The sequence below is a fragment of the Eleutherodactylus coqui genome, chromosome 12 (assembly GCF_035609145.1).
Source record: "Eleutherodactylus coqui strain aEleCoq1 chromosome 12, aEleCoq1.hap1, whole genome shotgun sequence".
Taxonomy (NCBI): Eukaryota; Metazoa; Chordata; class Amphibia; order Anura; family Eleutherodactylidae; genus Eleutherodactylus; species Eleutherodactylus coqui.
In genome coordinates this window covers 80322699-80337409 of record NC_089848.1, presented here as the reverse complement: position 1 = coordinate 80337409, position 14711 = coordinate 80322699, and the positions used below count along the sequence as shown (strand labels likewise).

Sequence of the window (14711 nt, the reverse complement as noted above, 5' to 3'; positions counted from 1 at the left end):
GTTTTTTTTTTTTTTGTGTTTACCGCAAACTATTAGAGTAAAGAAAAAAAGCCCGTGTGCAGTTTTGGACCGATGGTTTTTCAGTCTGAAATACACACGGAAAAATCACCCATGTGAATATATTCACCTTCACATGCAGAATGAAAGCCTAAAAAGAATCTGTCCGCCTCGCACAACGGAGTTTGTTGCATTGTCTCCGTACAGATGATCCTCCAACTTTTCTTACCTGGACTCCAGGCTTGTAGCTCTTATCTGCACCGATACATTGCAACAAGCCCAGCAGCTGCCTACAGCGGGGCCATTCTGCACGCTCATCGGATTAGGATGTAAAACCGCCAGATTTAGCTCATTAGCTGCAGTATAAGCAGATCTACGGCGCCTCTGTCCCTGAGTGTGACACATTGCCGGGCACTAGTCACCCAGCGGGTCGTCTCTGGTTGGCTAGGAGACTCCTCCGGTACGTAGCAGGGCTGTACTATTACTTAGGGGCGGAAAGTTTATAGAATGAAGTTGTTTAGTCATCAAAGTTACTTTGTTGATGTTTTGTATCATTTTTCAGTTCTGAGTGCAGCCAGCAGTGGTTACATCTCCGCACATCTGTCTGACACGCATATGTTACAGCGTATGTATAGATTCTAGACCGCAGGAGAATATGGACCTTACAAAAGCAAAAAGAGTGAAACGTCATGATTTACACTGCAGGCTGTCTTCCAAAAATGCTGCTCAGTATGAATGCAGACCCCCTTGATGAGATGTTCTGTAATAGGAGACCTATCTGAGACCTTCTCTTCTTGCTCCACTTTGTAGGGTGACGCTGTCCGAAAGCTGAAGGAGGAGAACGCCCCGCAGGTGGATGTGGACAGGGCCGTGGCGGAACTGAAGGCCAGAAAAAGAATCTTGGAAGCCAAGGTAAGACTTGGGCTGCTTTCACACATGCGCTTGTAAAAGTCAAGCAAGCTGATAATGCCATTACTAAGCCGACCCAGTCAGATGAGCGCTCGCACAGCGGCCATTGAGCTTAGTTGAGTGCTAGTTGTGGTCTGTCGCTGGCCGGGGTTGTGGCTGGTCCCAGTGTACTACCCTGTCTGATGCCGGAGGAAGAGCCCAGAAGGAAGAAGCGGAGGTTCTGGGTTCATCCTCTGGTGTCACAGCGAGGCCATAAAGGCCACTTCACAAGCCTCTACTGCGAAGTGCGTCAGCACCCGGAGAGGTTTATAGCCTTCAGCCGTATGTCGGCGTGCACCTTCGACAAACTGCTGGAAGTTGTGCGCCCCGGACTGACGTACAGGCACACGCTTCAGTGTATCTGTGCTAAGGAACGTCTGCTGGTCACCCTGTGTGTAATAGTACGGTCAGAAATGCTGTAAGCACATTCCACAATGGGCGACGCATCGCGTTTTAGAACGCTGAAACGCCTGAAACTAGAACAGACTAAAAATCTTTTAGTTAAAATTCTGCATTTTAGCGCATCTTTGAGAAGCCCCGTTGAAATCAATGGTAGCGTTTGGCAGCGTTCAGCGCTGCGTTTAAAACTGAATAAAACGCATGGCCTTGGGCCGCTCTAACGAATTCCGTTTGTAAAATGCCGTGATTTTAACGCCGATTTTGAATGCAGGTTACTGTCCCCGATGGCGGGTTTTAACGCACCCCATATTGTGATGGGTGATGAGGTGCGTTAATCGTAGTAAAATAGAGCAGACTGCACTCAAAAATCACGATGTTAGAAAACGCCTCAATCGAACGCAGGCCTGCAACGCTCTATTGAAATGAATGGGAGCCTTGTACGTTTTGAACGCTGTGAGAGTGGCCTAGGGGAGCTTTCACCCCCGTGCTAGGGATTCCGTTTTCCTGCTCCATTCGAGGGAATTCCTGCAGCTGAACGGTTCCGTCTTTGGACAGATCTGAACAGCGCCGGGTGGACCCTATTGACTATAATGAGGTCCATATACTTTCTGCCCAACTTTGGGACGGAAGAAGTGCAGCAATAAAGGTTTTTTTTTTTTTTTTTTCTTCCAATATTTGCATTCGGAACTGCGACGGAACATTCGGACGGAGGTTCTCCCGCAGATGTGGAACCGGCCTTATCTAATGCTGTACAGCTATGAGCATTGGCTCCAACTTGGCTGCAGTGTGTTTTGAAATATGAGGTCATTTGAAATCCCTCCCACATGCTTTACACTGCAGCGGTGCTTGCTCATTTGGCCACTGTATATATTAGCACAAGCTCAGCATGAAGTCCTCGCACAGAATCTGTTTCCATTAAGGCTTATTCAGACGACCGTATATTGGCCGCGTATTCACGCCGGCCGATATACGGCGTCCCTCTCTGCAGGAGGAGGAAGCTGGAAGAGCTGGGAGCAATGCACTGAGCTCCCGCCCCCTCTCTGCCTCTCGGCACTATTTGCAATGGGAGAGGGCGGAGCTAACTCGTGGAACTTGGCTCCGCCCTGCCTCCTCTTATTGCAAATGGTGCCAGCAGAGGGGGGGGGGGGGGGGGGGGGAGCTCAGTGCACTGCTCCCGGCTCTTCCAGCTTCCTCCTCCTGCAGAGAGAGACGCCGTATATCGGCCGGCATGAATACCCGGCCGATATACGTTCGTCTGAATAAGCCCTCATAGTGAGGACAGAATGATTATAAATGAGAGACTCAAATAACTGCTGTAAATAGTCTGATGGGAGGAACCTCAATAAAGGGGGAGGGGTCTTATTAAGGATGAGGTAGGAATTCCACCTTAAAAGGGATATTCCCATCTCCTAAATGATGGCATATCACCAGGGAGGCAATCACTTTATGATCGGTAGGGGTCCACCTCAGCTGTGCAGAGAACTGCATCTGGATCTGAAACAGAGCTGCTGCCTCGTTCTCATATTTATTGGGATGGAGGGGGAAGAGGCATCCAACGTTGGACCCCCATGATCATACAGTGATGGCATTTCTTTCTATACACTGCTACTTCATATAATGAGGGTACCCCTTTAAGCAAGATTTACCAATTAAATCTACTTATAATCTTGCACAAGTTTGCTCACTAAGTTTCTTGTGCTCCAGTCACATACGAAGCTGCACTGAAGGATGTTGGCAATGTGTTTACACACCACGTTACAGTATGTGTTCATGCTAAATATTTTGCCCCGTTATCTTGAGTTTAACCTTTTAAGGACCAAGCGTGGTAAATATACGACTCTTGGTCTGATAGCAAAAATACAGCGCGGGATTACAACCTCTGCTGCAATCAAACAAGCAGGTCGGGTCCTCGGCTGTCAGACACAGCTAAGGACCCAGAGGAGAAGGGCAAAGCAGTTTTTAACAGCTTCTGCCTTCTCCTTTCCCAGATACATAGCTCTCAATGAGCACTGTGTACTAAGTAGAAGTGTTTTTTCCACTGCGTGACCCACTGACCACTTGACCGTCGGGTGCTCTTTGTTACAGCCGAGCTGCAGGGTCCTAGCTAACCCTGATCAGCTCTTGTAGTAACTGTTGTCAGTGCGGGGAGATTTTTTTCTCTGTAACTAAGGCTCCTATCATTGCAGTTCCTATGGATGCCGCAGCTGCAGTGGAAAAGTGTGGAATAAAAAAAAAATGTGAATGACCTCTAGAGGCCTTATATGATGTCCTGGGGGTCATAGATGGTAAAAAAAAATAGTTACAGGAATAAGTAAAAAAAATAAAAAATTACAGAATAAAATAAAAATACATAAATAAAGAAATTGACCGGAAGCTGACACCAACCAAAACCGCCATCGTATGCACCCTGTAATCCGAAACATACATATTTTATATATCAAAATGAAAAAAAATGAGGAACCCATTCTTGTACTTTATTTTAGCGTGAATTTACAATTTAAAAAAAAAATTAAAATAAACTTTAAAAACTTTTTTTTTTAGCTTTTTACCTCCAATATAGCTGAAAAAGGAAAAAAAAGGCAGTGAAAAAAATATTAAAATAACCCCATATGTCACAGAGGGAAAAAACGCAGCAAAAATTATTTTGTTAGCTGAAGGAAATAAAGTAGGGCAGTAAAATCCCTAAAAAGTGTCTGGCCTTTAAGGTACAAAACAGCCTGGTCCTTAAGAGGTTAAAGGAGTTCTTCCAATTCTGCCTATTAAAGACCTATCCTCAGAATAGGTCATCGATGGCTCAATGGGGGTCCACTGCTCTGGAACCCCAGCAGTCAGCTGTTCCCCCAGGCCAGTGATTATGTACAGAGCCATCTCTCTGCTGGTAAGACAAATCCCTCTACACTACACAGCGGTCCAGCTTGGTATTGCATGCCGAATCCCATTGAAGTGAATAGGCATGTAATACCAGCCAGGACCACTATGCAGTGTATGGAGCTGTAGGCTTCTGGCAGAAAGACTGCTCAGTACACACAGTGACCAGCCTGAGGAAACAGCTGATCGTTGGAGGTCCAGAGCGGAGGATGCCGGTTAATCTGCTAAGGATAGGTCTTCTATACCTAGAAATAGTGGAACCCCTTTAATTTGTCACACTTTATGTAAATGCTTAAAGCTTTGATCGATTGGGGGTTGATGTGAACACTGCATCCTCCACAGTGCAGCACAACAGAGCATGCTCTGTACATACTAGCGGGAGTGCCTGTGAGTTCCTGGAGTTCCTATGAACATGCCAGAATAGTGAATGCAGCTTTGGATGTGATTGGAGTATAAGGTTATGTCCGTACATTGAGTTCTGCGATCGCACAGATATTTTCGCACTCCCTGCATTGCAATGAATGAATTCCATGCTGTGTCTCTGCCCTCTGTAAATGGGGTTGGTTACACTCCTTTCACTTAAATTTTACTGACTTGTACATTACTGCCAGATTTCAGAGCGAAATCCACAATGTATGAACCTTCCCTTAGACCTGTTCCTCCGGATCTGTATAGGACGAGTCGTGTAGCATAATGCTATATGTAGACTATACGATGGCGGTGACGGCTAGAGCTGCTTATTACGTCCTGTAACCATGGAGTGGCTGCTAGCCTAAGAAATATAAAGCCAGCGCCCGGCAATTACACTAATCCCTGACAAAACTTCTTAAACTCCTTCCTGCTCTACTTCAGATGGACACCAACTGTCATATTCTGCCTTCATACTATGCAGCCTGTTCTATGGTCACAATTCTGCAGGCTTCAGAGCTGAAATCCCCATCTTGTCTAAGGTCTATGTAGATTTTCCTAATGATCTGCATTCTGGGAGGCTTCATCTTTACATAAAACTAAAGGCCCATTTACATGCAAAGATGATCGCTAAAATTGGTTCAAAGGGGATAGGATGAGTGACCATTTTAGCAATTGTTTTGCATAAACCACAAATGGGCACTAATGCCCATTAGCAGCTTATTACCTTCATTTGCATGAAAACGAGCCTTCAGGAGCTGTATGCAGGGAACAACAGGTGGTCGGTTCTCTGCATACAGCCTCTTTGTTCTGTCTGTGGGCAGCAAGCTGAATACAATGTAATCAGCTCGCCTGTGGAGAACACAAACTGCAGTCTCTGCTCTCAGCTCACCAGTCAAACAATGGATTTTATGCTCGCCTAAAAATCATTGTTTGGCCGAAAGTAATTGATGGCAGCATTTACACGCAACGATTATTGCTCAAAAGACACAGTTTGAGCCAATTTTGAGCAATAATCGTTGCGTGTAAGTGGGCCTTAACTCCCCCAATGCATTATAGAAGTTAAGATATAAGCTGTTTAAGGAGACGTCCAGTGACCAGCTTGCTGACTGTTTCCATTAACAACCAGCAGAATTGTGAGCGCAGCTTTTAAGGCTGTACTTTTTTTTTCTTATAATGTAGGAATTGTCTTTGCAACCCAAGGATGACATTGTGGACCGAACCAAGATGGAGGACACCCTGAAAAGACGTTTTTTTTACGACCAGGCCTTTGCTATATATGGAGGTACGAGCTTTAGCGTTGAAGATGTTTACTTGGGTTTTTTAATAAATTTGCCTAAAGGGGCTCTACCAGAATTGACCATTTATCACCTGTCTGTAAAATAGGTGATAAACGGTTGATTGTTGGGGGTCTCCCTGCTGAGACTCTCACTGATTCTGAGAACAGGAGTCCTGTGTCCCCTTTACTCTACACTGCAGCGAGGAGGAGATTGAATGGCGCGGCGCTCACACATGTGCATTGCTGTTCCATTCATGCTCGATAGGACTGCCTGAGATGGTAATGCAAGCCCTCGGCTACTATCAGCCCTTCTGAAGTGAATGGAGCAGCAGATATACGTCCCGTCGTTCCATGCAATCTGACGTCTCTGTAGGTGGAAGAAGCATCCCCGCAGTGATAAGGGGACACGGGACCCCACCAATCGGTCTCATCAACTATCCTGTGGGTAAATGATGAAAGTTAATTCTGGTGCAACCCTTTTAAATTGCAATCACATAATATCTGCATCTCGTAGGAGCAGAGAAGCTGAAGACATATCAGTTACTCTGCTTGCTGTCAGTGACTGGGAACATTCTTGTTTCAGTGGCTGAAAACCTGTCCTGACCCATTACTTCTCAGAGCTGAAGATTTGTTACAGTCAGCTCAGAGAATTGTCCATACTGGATATGAACACAGCAGCAGCCAAAATCTCTCTCTTGTCCTGAGAGTTTGTTCCAATGTATCAGTTTAGCTAAACTGCATTAGGCCACCTGCACATGGCAGGGCCAAATTACGCATGCGGTTACCGCAGCGGATTCCGGCTCTGACTGCAGCCGGTGACCTCATGTACCTGTTTCTTCTGTACTGTGGATGACTGCGGACGCTCGTTATCGGTCATGCGCAGTAAAGATTTTTTTTCCCCCCCGCGCCATCGCTAAGAGATGACACGAGTACCCGCGGCCTATCCGCAATGTCAGTTGCGGATGGGCTACAGAATTGCACCAAAACAGAGCAATTCGTTTTTGTGGGCCTGAAGGAAAAAGCGAGTCTACATAGCATGCTTTGAACGGTATTTGCTGCGGATCCTCTGTGCGGACGCTGGCCGCGGATTCCGCAGCAAAATGTGTTTACTGCCAAAGATTATGTAGACTAGACAGAAGTGAAACAAACCCTCAGCTGTTGGGACTGCTGTAAAGAGGTTGCTTGGGGTTAGAAAAGCATGGCTGCGCCCTTCCAGAAATGGCACCACATGAATTAACAGGTTGAATTTGGTATTGCAGCTCCGTTGACACGAATGAAGCTGAGCTGCAATACTGCCCAGAACCTGTGGACAGGTGTGGTGCTGTTTTTAGATGAATGGCTTAATTTTCCAACCCTGTGCAACCCTTCAAATCCATTTCTTGGGTAACACCCTGTGTAGGTGGGAGTACATGATCTGTAGAAGTTGTTACACAGCTCACATGGCCCTCTAGTGTCTGTGTCTTATTACTGCAGCTCATTTTCAGGGGGTTGAGATGACCTCCCAGGGTGTGATCCCTCTGTAATTACATTTCCTTTAATTTATGCTGGGAGTTATTTGGTGCTGAGGGTAACTTTCTATGCATCAACCCAAGCCACACAAGATTACAGGAAATTCTTCACATAGTAGGCTTTTTATTAATTAGTTTTCTAGCTGTTAGCTTTTTAATTAAAGATAAAAGTGCGCTATACCGGGAAAAGGATAACATTGCAACTTATCCTCTATCCACAAAACAGGGAATAACTTGCTGATAGGTGGGACCCCCACCGATCTTTAGATTGGGGGTCGTGTGCCCCCGTTTTCCTCACTGTACCGCCTGCAGTGAGGAGGCGACTGAGTGAAGTGCTGTTTGCACAAGTGCAATACTCTCCGTTAACCTTCAGTGGGACTGCAGAGATACCCAAGCAGGTGCTGCTCAGCTATTCCCATCAGCCCCATTGAAATGGCGCGCTCCTTTCATTATGATGTCACTACGGGGGGAGAAGTAAGCCTCACAGTGAGAAGCAGGGCAGGACTTTCGTTCCCGAGATTGGTGGAGGTCTTGGCAGTGCGACCCCCCCCACCAATCAGCAAGTTATCCCTTATCTTGTAGCTTAGAATCTTAGAACTTAAAAAGGGTTATACCAAGCTAAAGTACAGCTGCTCAGGGCATGCATGCAGTTGTAGTTCCACTACACATAGGGAGCCCTGCTGGCTTCAGATTAATAGTCTAGGGTTTAACAAGTAAAGCTTAACGGGGTTTTCTAGAATTTGCTTTTAATGACAAATAGTCAGGGTTGGTAATCAGTAGTTGATCAGTGGGGCCCCTCCGGACGTCTGCATTGGGATCAGAGCTGGAAGTGTTAATAGAAGGCGCTGCTCCAATTGATGTACATGGATGCGATACCCGCCAACTCTGACCCCAATGTGGCTCTGCTGCAGGGCAGTTCTAGTAATAGTCTGCTAATCTGGCCCACAATCTGGTCTGTAATTCTGCTTTTATGACCGTAAGGAGATGTGGTGTGCGTGTACACCGAGCGCCCCCTCCTCAGACTGGTTGAGAAGGACACCCTGTATAGCGGCTTCCTATGAAGGGGCCATATTGTTACAATGCGGACTTGTACTTGCGTTGTCGTTGATCCAGTATCTGCATTGGACTTGGTTAATGGTTTGTGCTGCTCTTCTACTCACAGGGGTCAGTGGGCTCTATGACTTCGGACCTGTTGGCTGTGCTTTGAAGAACAATATCATCCAGACATGGAGACACCACTTTATACAAGAGGAGCAGATCCTGGAGATTGACTGCACCATGCTCACCCCGGAGCCTGTCCTAAAGTAATAATCTGCTACTCTGAAACAATGGCTGCTGTATCTACTTACAGTAATATGTGGTGGGGGAGGATTTACCTGCAAAAGCGTTTACAACACCTTGATTGGACATGCTATACAAATCTTATACATCTGAGTTCAACCTGGGTGGAGGGGGGGCACCTTCGAGATCTTCTAGGTTAGGAAGTGGCGCCCTCTCGCAGTACATTAGTGTGTAACTTGATGGACTTTCTGCTGTAGTAGGCTATATTAACTTCTGTGACACTTGCATATACAAAAAAATAAAGGAAATTTTCAGATAGTATTGATTAAAATCTACAGTTTTGTGTATGCGCCTCCAGTGCAGACCTGTGTGCCCTCATCATTCTAGGCTGCAGACACTCTGTAGTTTGATTCTGTAGTCGCGTCTTGAGGCCCTTTTACACGGAGCGATGATCGCGCAAAAATCGCTAAAAAGCGATCGTTTGAGCGATAATCGTTGCGTCTAAACGGGCGGCCATCATGCACTTCTCGGGCCTGCTAACTGATCGTTAAATTCAGTCCAACATAAAAATCATCGTTTAGCCTTATCAGCAGTTCTCTGCGGGTAGTGCTGATAGCATTGTTTCCTGTTGGAGAACAAAGGAACTGAAAGCAGATAAAAGCCACCGGGCTATTAACTGCTTTCAGCTAAGGCTTCATTTGCACACTAAATTGCTCTTAAGTAGCTGAGTAGCTACTTAATAGTTTATGCAAAATGATCGCTCAAAGCTGTCGCTTAAACTGTTGTTTGAGCGATCATCGCTCCGTGTAAATGGGCCTTTACTCCAATACCACCTCCTCTTGAAAACCTGAAGATGGTAGAAGAGGGTATGGACACACTTACACGGAACAACCATTGGTTGAAACACATCTCTCAAATGAGCGATTTGTAGGTGATGGGTTGTCGCATGTAAATGCAGCATCCAGCAGGGCACTGAGCGAGAAATTGCTCATTAGTTGCTTGGTTTCAGCTCTCTGGGACGAAACGCCTAGTCAGCGACTTCTTGCTCCGTGTAAACAGGCAGGCGCTCTTTTTTTTAAGGACTGCCTGTTGACAGTGAATGGAGGCGACTGGCTGGAAGAGATCTCTGGCGTACTCCGCCTCCATTCACTGAACTATGGTCCTGTGTGAAAGTACAAGTTGCAGTTCTCTTACAGTCTGCAGCCATATTAACTTCAGAGGAGGAGGGTGAATTCTTTCATATTCACTACTAAATACTCTTCTTTAATCGGTCTTTTAGTTCTCGTCTCTCATATAGTAATGAGGGGACGTTCCTCTCCTCGCCACCTGGTGGTTTCACTAGCGCTCACCCTCTTATTTTTCTCTTAGGACATCTGGACACGTGGACAAGTTTGCAGATTTCATGGTTAAAGATGTCAAAAACGGAGAGTGTTTCAGAGCCGACCATCTTCTAAAAGGCAAGCAATCCTGCCGTATCTGCTTCTCCATGTGCCTCTGCGTTTGGTAGAGTAGCGGTGGTCTTTGGTCGTCGGGACATACTGGGAGTCGTTTCGCAGCAGCTGGGGAGCAAAAAGTTTTCATCCAGTGTGCTAGAGCATGCCACGGTCTTTTCTGTTGGAGTTGGAGTATGTTATGTAGGGAACGGTTTATATGGAGGTCTTCTAATGAATGTAGGTAGATGCTAATCAACCACAACGAGGTATTCGCTATCCACAGGATAGGGGAGAACTTGTGATTGTTTGGGGTCTGACTGCTGGGACCCCCATTGATCTCAATAACATAGCGTTGATCTTTCTGTTAGCTGGGACTACCGGTGATAGCTGCATTTAAGCGCTCGACTATCTCCAGTGCTACCGTTGGAGTGAACGTACGCGGTGTGCGTCCTCCGATGCCCGTACTTTGGGACACCCACTGGATCTCCCACCAGTTGGACACCACTGATCACTAAGTTATTCTCTCTTACTGATAGGTCATTAAAGCAGCATTTCCACCATAGCAACTCATTCCCTAAGTGTGCCTAATGACCAGATTTTTGCATGGTTTGACATACCTTTTTAATGTAGGATCTTTTGTCATAGGGCTGTTTTAATGTTTTTTTTTTTTTTTTTAACCTGAATCTCACATGCAAATGATACACAGACCTGCGGTACTGTGAATATAGAGGGACCTGGCAATCAGCATCTGACAGAAGGAGGTGGTGGTGGGGAGTGGGCATAACATAGGAGTTTCATTAAACTCCTTTTCAGTCCGGCCTTGCAAAGTTTCAAAAGTAAGATTTGCAAAACCAATAGATATAAGTGACCGAAGACTGGATTCGGCATGTCTGTTACTATGCTGCATACATTTAGCGCCACCTAGTGCTGGTTCGTATTTACGGTTTATATTTTGTAAATGCTCCTTTTGAAAATTTTGCAGATTCATAATTCAAATCTAAACTTTCCTTTTTTCCTGTAGCCCATCTTCAGAAACTGATGTCAGACAAGAAATGCACAGCTGAGAAGAAAGCAGAGATGGAGAGTGTCTTGACACAGGTGAGGCGTTAACCTCTTAAAGGGGTTGTCTGCTCATTTGTTTGCTGACCTATCCTAGGTCATCAGTAGTTGATGGATTAGTGCCTGCCGCTCAGTACTCCCATCCATCAGCCGATGTCCTAAGTGGACATAAAAGGAAGTGCATGCGTGGCTTCATTCCTATGGAAATCAATGGGAGAGCAGCGTTGCTTCTCCACTTCCTGCTCCTCTACTGGTCAGGACTGGATTGCAACATCACTGACCACCAGTAAAGCAGGAAGGGTCATAGCGGCATGGCTCTCCCATTGATTTAAATGGGAGTCTAGCTGATGCCGGCACTTCCTCCCCTGACCTTTTTTGAATAAAATTAATTTCATTTAATTCCTTCTGGGATTTTAGATAATAGTGTTTAAGTATTTACTTTTTAATCTATAGTATCCGTATACTTCTGCAATATGAATACTAATGGATTATGTCCTATGTCACTTGTTGTGCCCCTAAGAGGCTTATTGTATAGACAGCTATGGAGTTACTTTCTGGGACACCAGAGCTGACTGCACAGAAATCCTCCCCAGTCCTCGATCATAGAAAACCCGGGGTTTGATTGAAGGGGAGAATCTCCTTTGATCTTACCACTTTTGACCGTGTTGATCAGCGGCTTAAATGGTTGAAACTGGAAGTACCACTTATTCCACCCATTAGAGCAGGAACTAGACTGTCAGCCTGAGGGATTTTTCACACGAGTGCATAAACGTTGCGTTTTTACGGCTGACCAATATACGCGACCATCTGAGCCCTTGGTTTTCAATGCATTCGTTCACACAGGTGAATATATGGTATGTGAATACATCAGACCGTGAAAAATAAAACGTGCGCAACCAAAATAACCGCCGACGCATATACGGCGGGCAAAAAGATAGTTCTAGAGCTATCTTTTGCCCCAAATACGGCGACAGTGGCTCCCATAGACTCCTATGGGAGTTGGACAAAGAAAGGGACGGGGAGGCATTTTAGCAGCGTCCAACGCTGCAAAAAGCTTACAGGCGCCTCTATATAGGCATTGGAAGGCACCCCAAGGATTTTGGCAGAGTGAGGGTTTGTGTGAACAGGTAAGAAAATGCTGGCTGTGAGAGCAGAAAAATAACCTTTCATGCAATTTTACGGTGCGGCCGAGAACTTGAAAACTCATACGGTCGTGTGAAAGCGCTCCGACAGCCGTCCCAGTGATGATGGCGGCTCTAGTGCTTTCACACAGAAGTGATCATTGCTTAGTAAATGGAGGCGGAGCGGGCTGGAGATCGCTCCAGCCCCCCTCCTCCTTTCACAGTAAACAGGCAGTCGTTCATAGATGAATTCCTGCCTGTTGAGACCAGAGTAAGCAGCGGAAGACCAGCAATGATTTTTTGGGTCTGCATGAAATATCTGGTCAGCAATTTATTCTTTCATTTCCTGCTTTCACACCTAACCATTATCATGCAAACCGCTCGATCTAACGAGGTTTGCACCATAATTGTGCCGTGTAAAACCTCTTTTACGCTGCCGAGTACCTGTGGTGCTGGACACCCGTGCATGGCATATTTTACAATACCCTCCCGTTTTGTGTTTCTGTGCTGATAAACCTTATTGTCTCGTTTCTCAGATGGACAACTATGGTCAACAAGAACTGGCAGATCTTTTTGTCAAATACAATGTGAAATCTCCCATCACTCTAAACGACCTCTCACCTCCTGTGTCTTTCAATCTGATGTTCCAAACGTCCATAGGTCCTGGGGGCAACATGACAGGGTATGTAACCGCCGATCACTGCTCTTCTATCCTTCAGCCTCTCGATCTTCACTGCTCTTTCCGTTTCTGGGATAAGGAGTGGCCCTCTTACCGCTGTCGCCCTGTTAGCTTTCATGGGACTGATTTGACTCCCTACCCTCTCATAGCTCTCCTGGGCAGCCAGTCATGTAAGATCTCCCCCATGTAAATACATGGAGATCTAGTATCAGTGATATTAGAAAGGAATTGGTTAATCTCCTCCTCCTAGAGTTTCCATAGAAATCTAGATAATTGCAGCCCAGACATAACGAGAAGCTCTGGAGATATTTAAGTTAAGAGAACAAAATGTATTCTAATTAAACTTCCTTTTTCATCCTAACACAGGTATCTCAGACCAGAAACTGCACAAGGAATCTTCCTCAACTTCAAGCGTCTCTTAGAATTTAATCAGGGAAAACTGCCATTTGCTGCTGCTCAGATAGGGAACTCGTTTAGAAACGAGATCTCTCCGCGCTCTGGACTCATCAGAGTGAGGTACGTTCACATGTGAGCGCTATATGGCGATGTAACACAGTAAAAGCTTGTAGAAGCAATGCTCCTTAAAGGTGTCGTCCTCAACTATAGAGAATATGGCTGTAAAAGAAAGTTAAACTAAATGGATCACAACTGGTTTTCCTTCCCCAAACTTGCTGCATTGGGTACATCTCTCCCTGCAGACGTCGTAACAGACCCCTGCTGCAGGACAGTCCACACACAGCGCTGTCTATGCAAGCCCGTTGGAGGAAGCGGAGAACAGCCTGCAGTAGATGGCTTCCTGCCAGTAGAGGGCGCATGGTTTTGGAGCTATTTATTGGGTAGACCTTGCTGTGACACTTGGTGGGGATGTTGCCCTGCTGGATTTTGACTATTGGTTAGGTGAACGGGGAAGCTTTTTGTGACGACTATGGGGTTTGGGGTCTGTACTGATTAGCAAGATGGTGGGGAGATTGACAACTGCAATTTTTATCACAGTGACCATAAATAGGGGGGATATCTGAAGATTGACTTCTATCGTCTGTCCTTGGGGTAAGTGACAAAAGCCTGATCGGTGGGGGTCTCAGCCCTCCATGTCACCCACCATTTAACGCAACTGTTATCACTCAAAATTCGTTCAAGTGAGCGATAATCGTTGCGTGTAAACGCGGCCATCGTGCAATTTTCGTCTGAACAATGATTTTAAGGTGATCTTAAAATCACCAGCTGCAGAGAGAGAAACTATCTCTCGATAGACTGCATGCTGTGTTTTCCATGGAAGCCGGAGATTACATTGTATTCTGCTGGCAGCCCGACGAGCACAATGCAGCTGTGTGCAAAGCCCAGCCCACAGGCTGAGCTCTGCAAACAGCTCCCGGAGGCCCTTTTACATGCAAATGAAAATGATAGTGTTAATGGACATTAGTGTCCAATAACACTTTATGCAAAATGATTGCTAAAACTTTCAATTGTTTGAAAAGACTATATTTGCGTGTAAATGGGCCTTTATCCTCGCTACAGCTCACTGCATCCTCCACAATGAGGAGGAGATTGAATGGAATGACAGTTAAGCATGCCAGCTGCTGCTCCATTCATCTTCAATGGGGCTGCCAGGGATAGCTGAGCACTTGTACTTGGCAACTTCTGTCATCCCCATTGAAATGACTGCAGCTGCGTTGCACATGCCGTTGAATACAATCTTTACATCACTGTGGGGAATGCAATGAACCCGCAGTG

General features: G+C 45.8%; 1 protein-coding gene across 2 annotated transcripts in view; it reads left to right on the top strand.

Moving 5' to 3' along the window:
• The window catches only part of GARS1 (glycyl-tRNA synthetase 1), a 39633-nt gene that overhangs the window by 11698 nt on the left and 13224 nt on the right, over positions 1-14711 (top strand). For both annotated transcript variants that reach the window (XM_066585500.1, XM_066585501.1), the window contains exons 2-8: positions 808-909; positions 5803-5905; positions 8570-8711; positions 10057-10145; positions 11143-11219; positions 12838-12983; positions 13347-13496. In XM_066585500.1, the coding sequence (XP_066441597.1) occupies positions 808-909; positions 5803-5905; positions 8570-8711; positions 10057-10145; positions 11143-11219; positions 12838-12983; positions 13347-13496 (809 nt within the window). The remainder of the gene's footprint in view (positions 1-807; positions 910-5802; positions 5906-8569; positions 8712-10056; positions 10146-11142; positions 11220-12837; positions 12984-13346; positions 13497-14711) is intronic.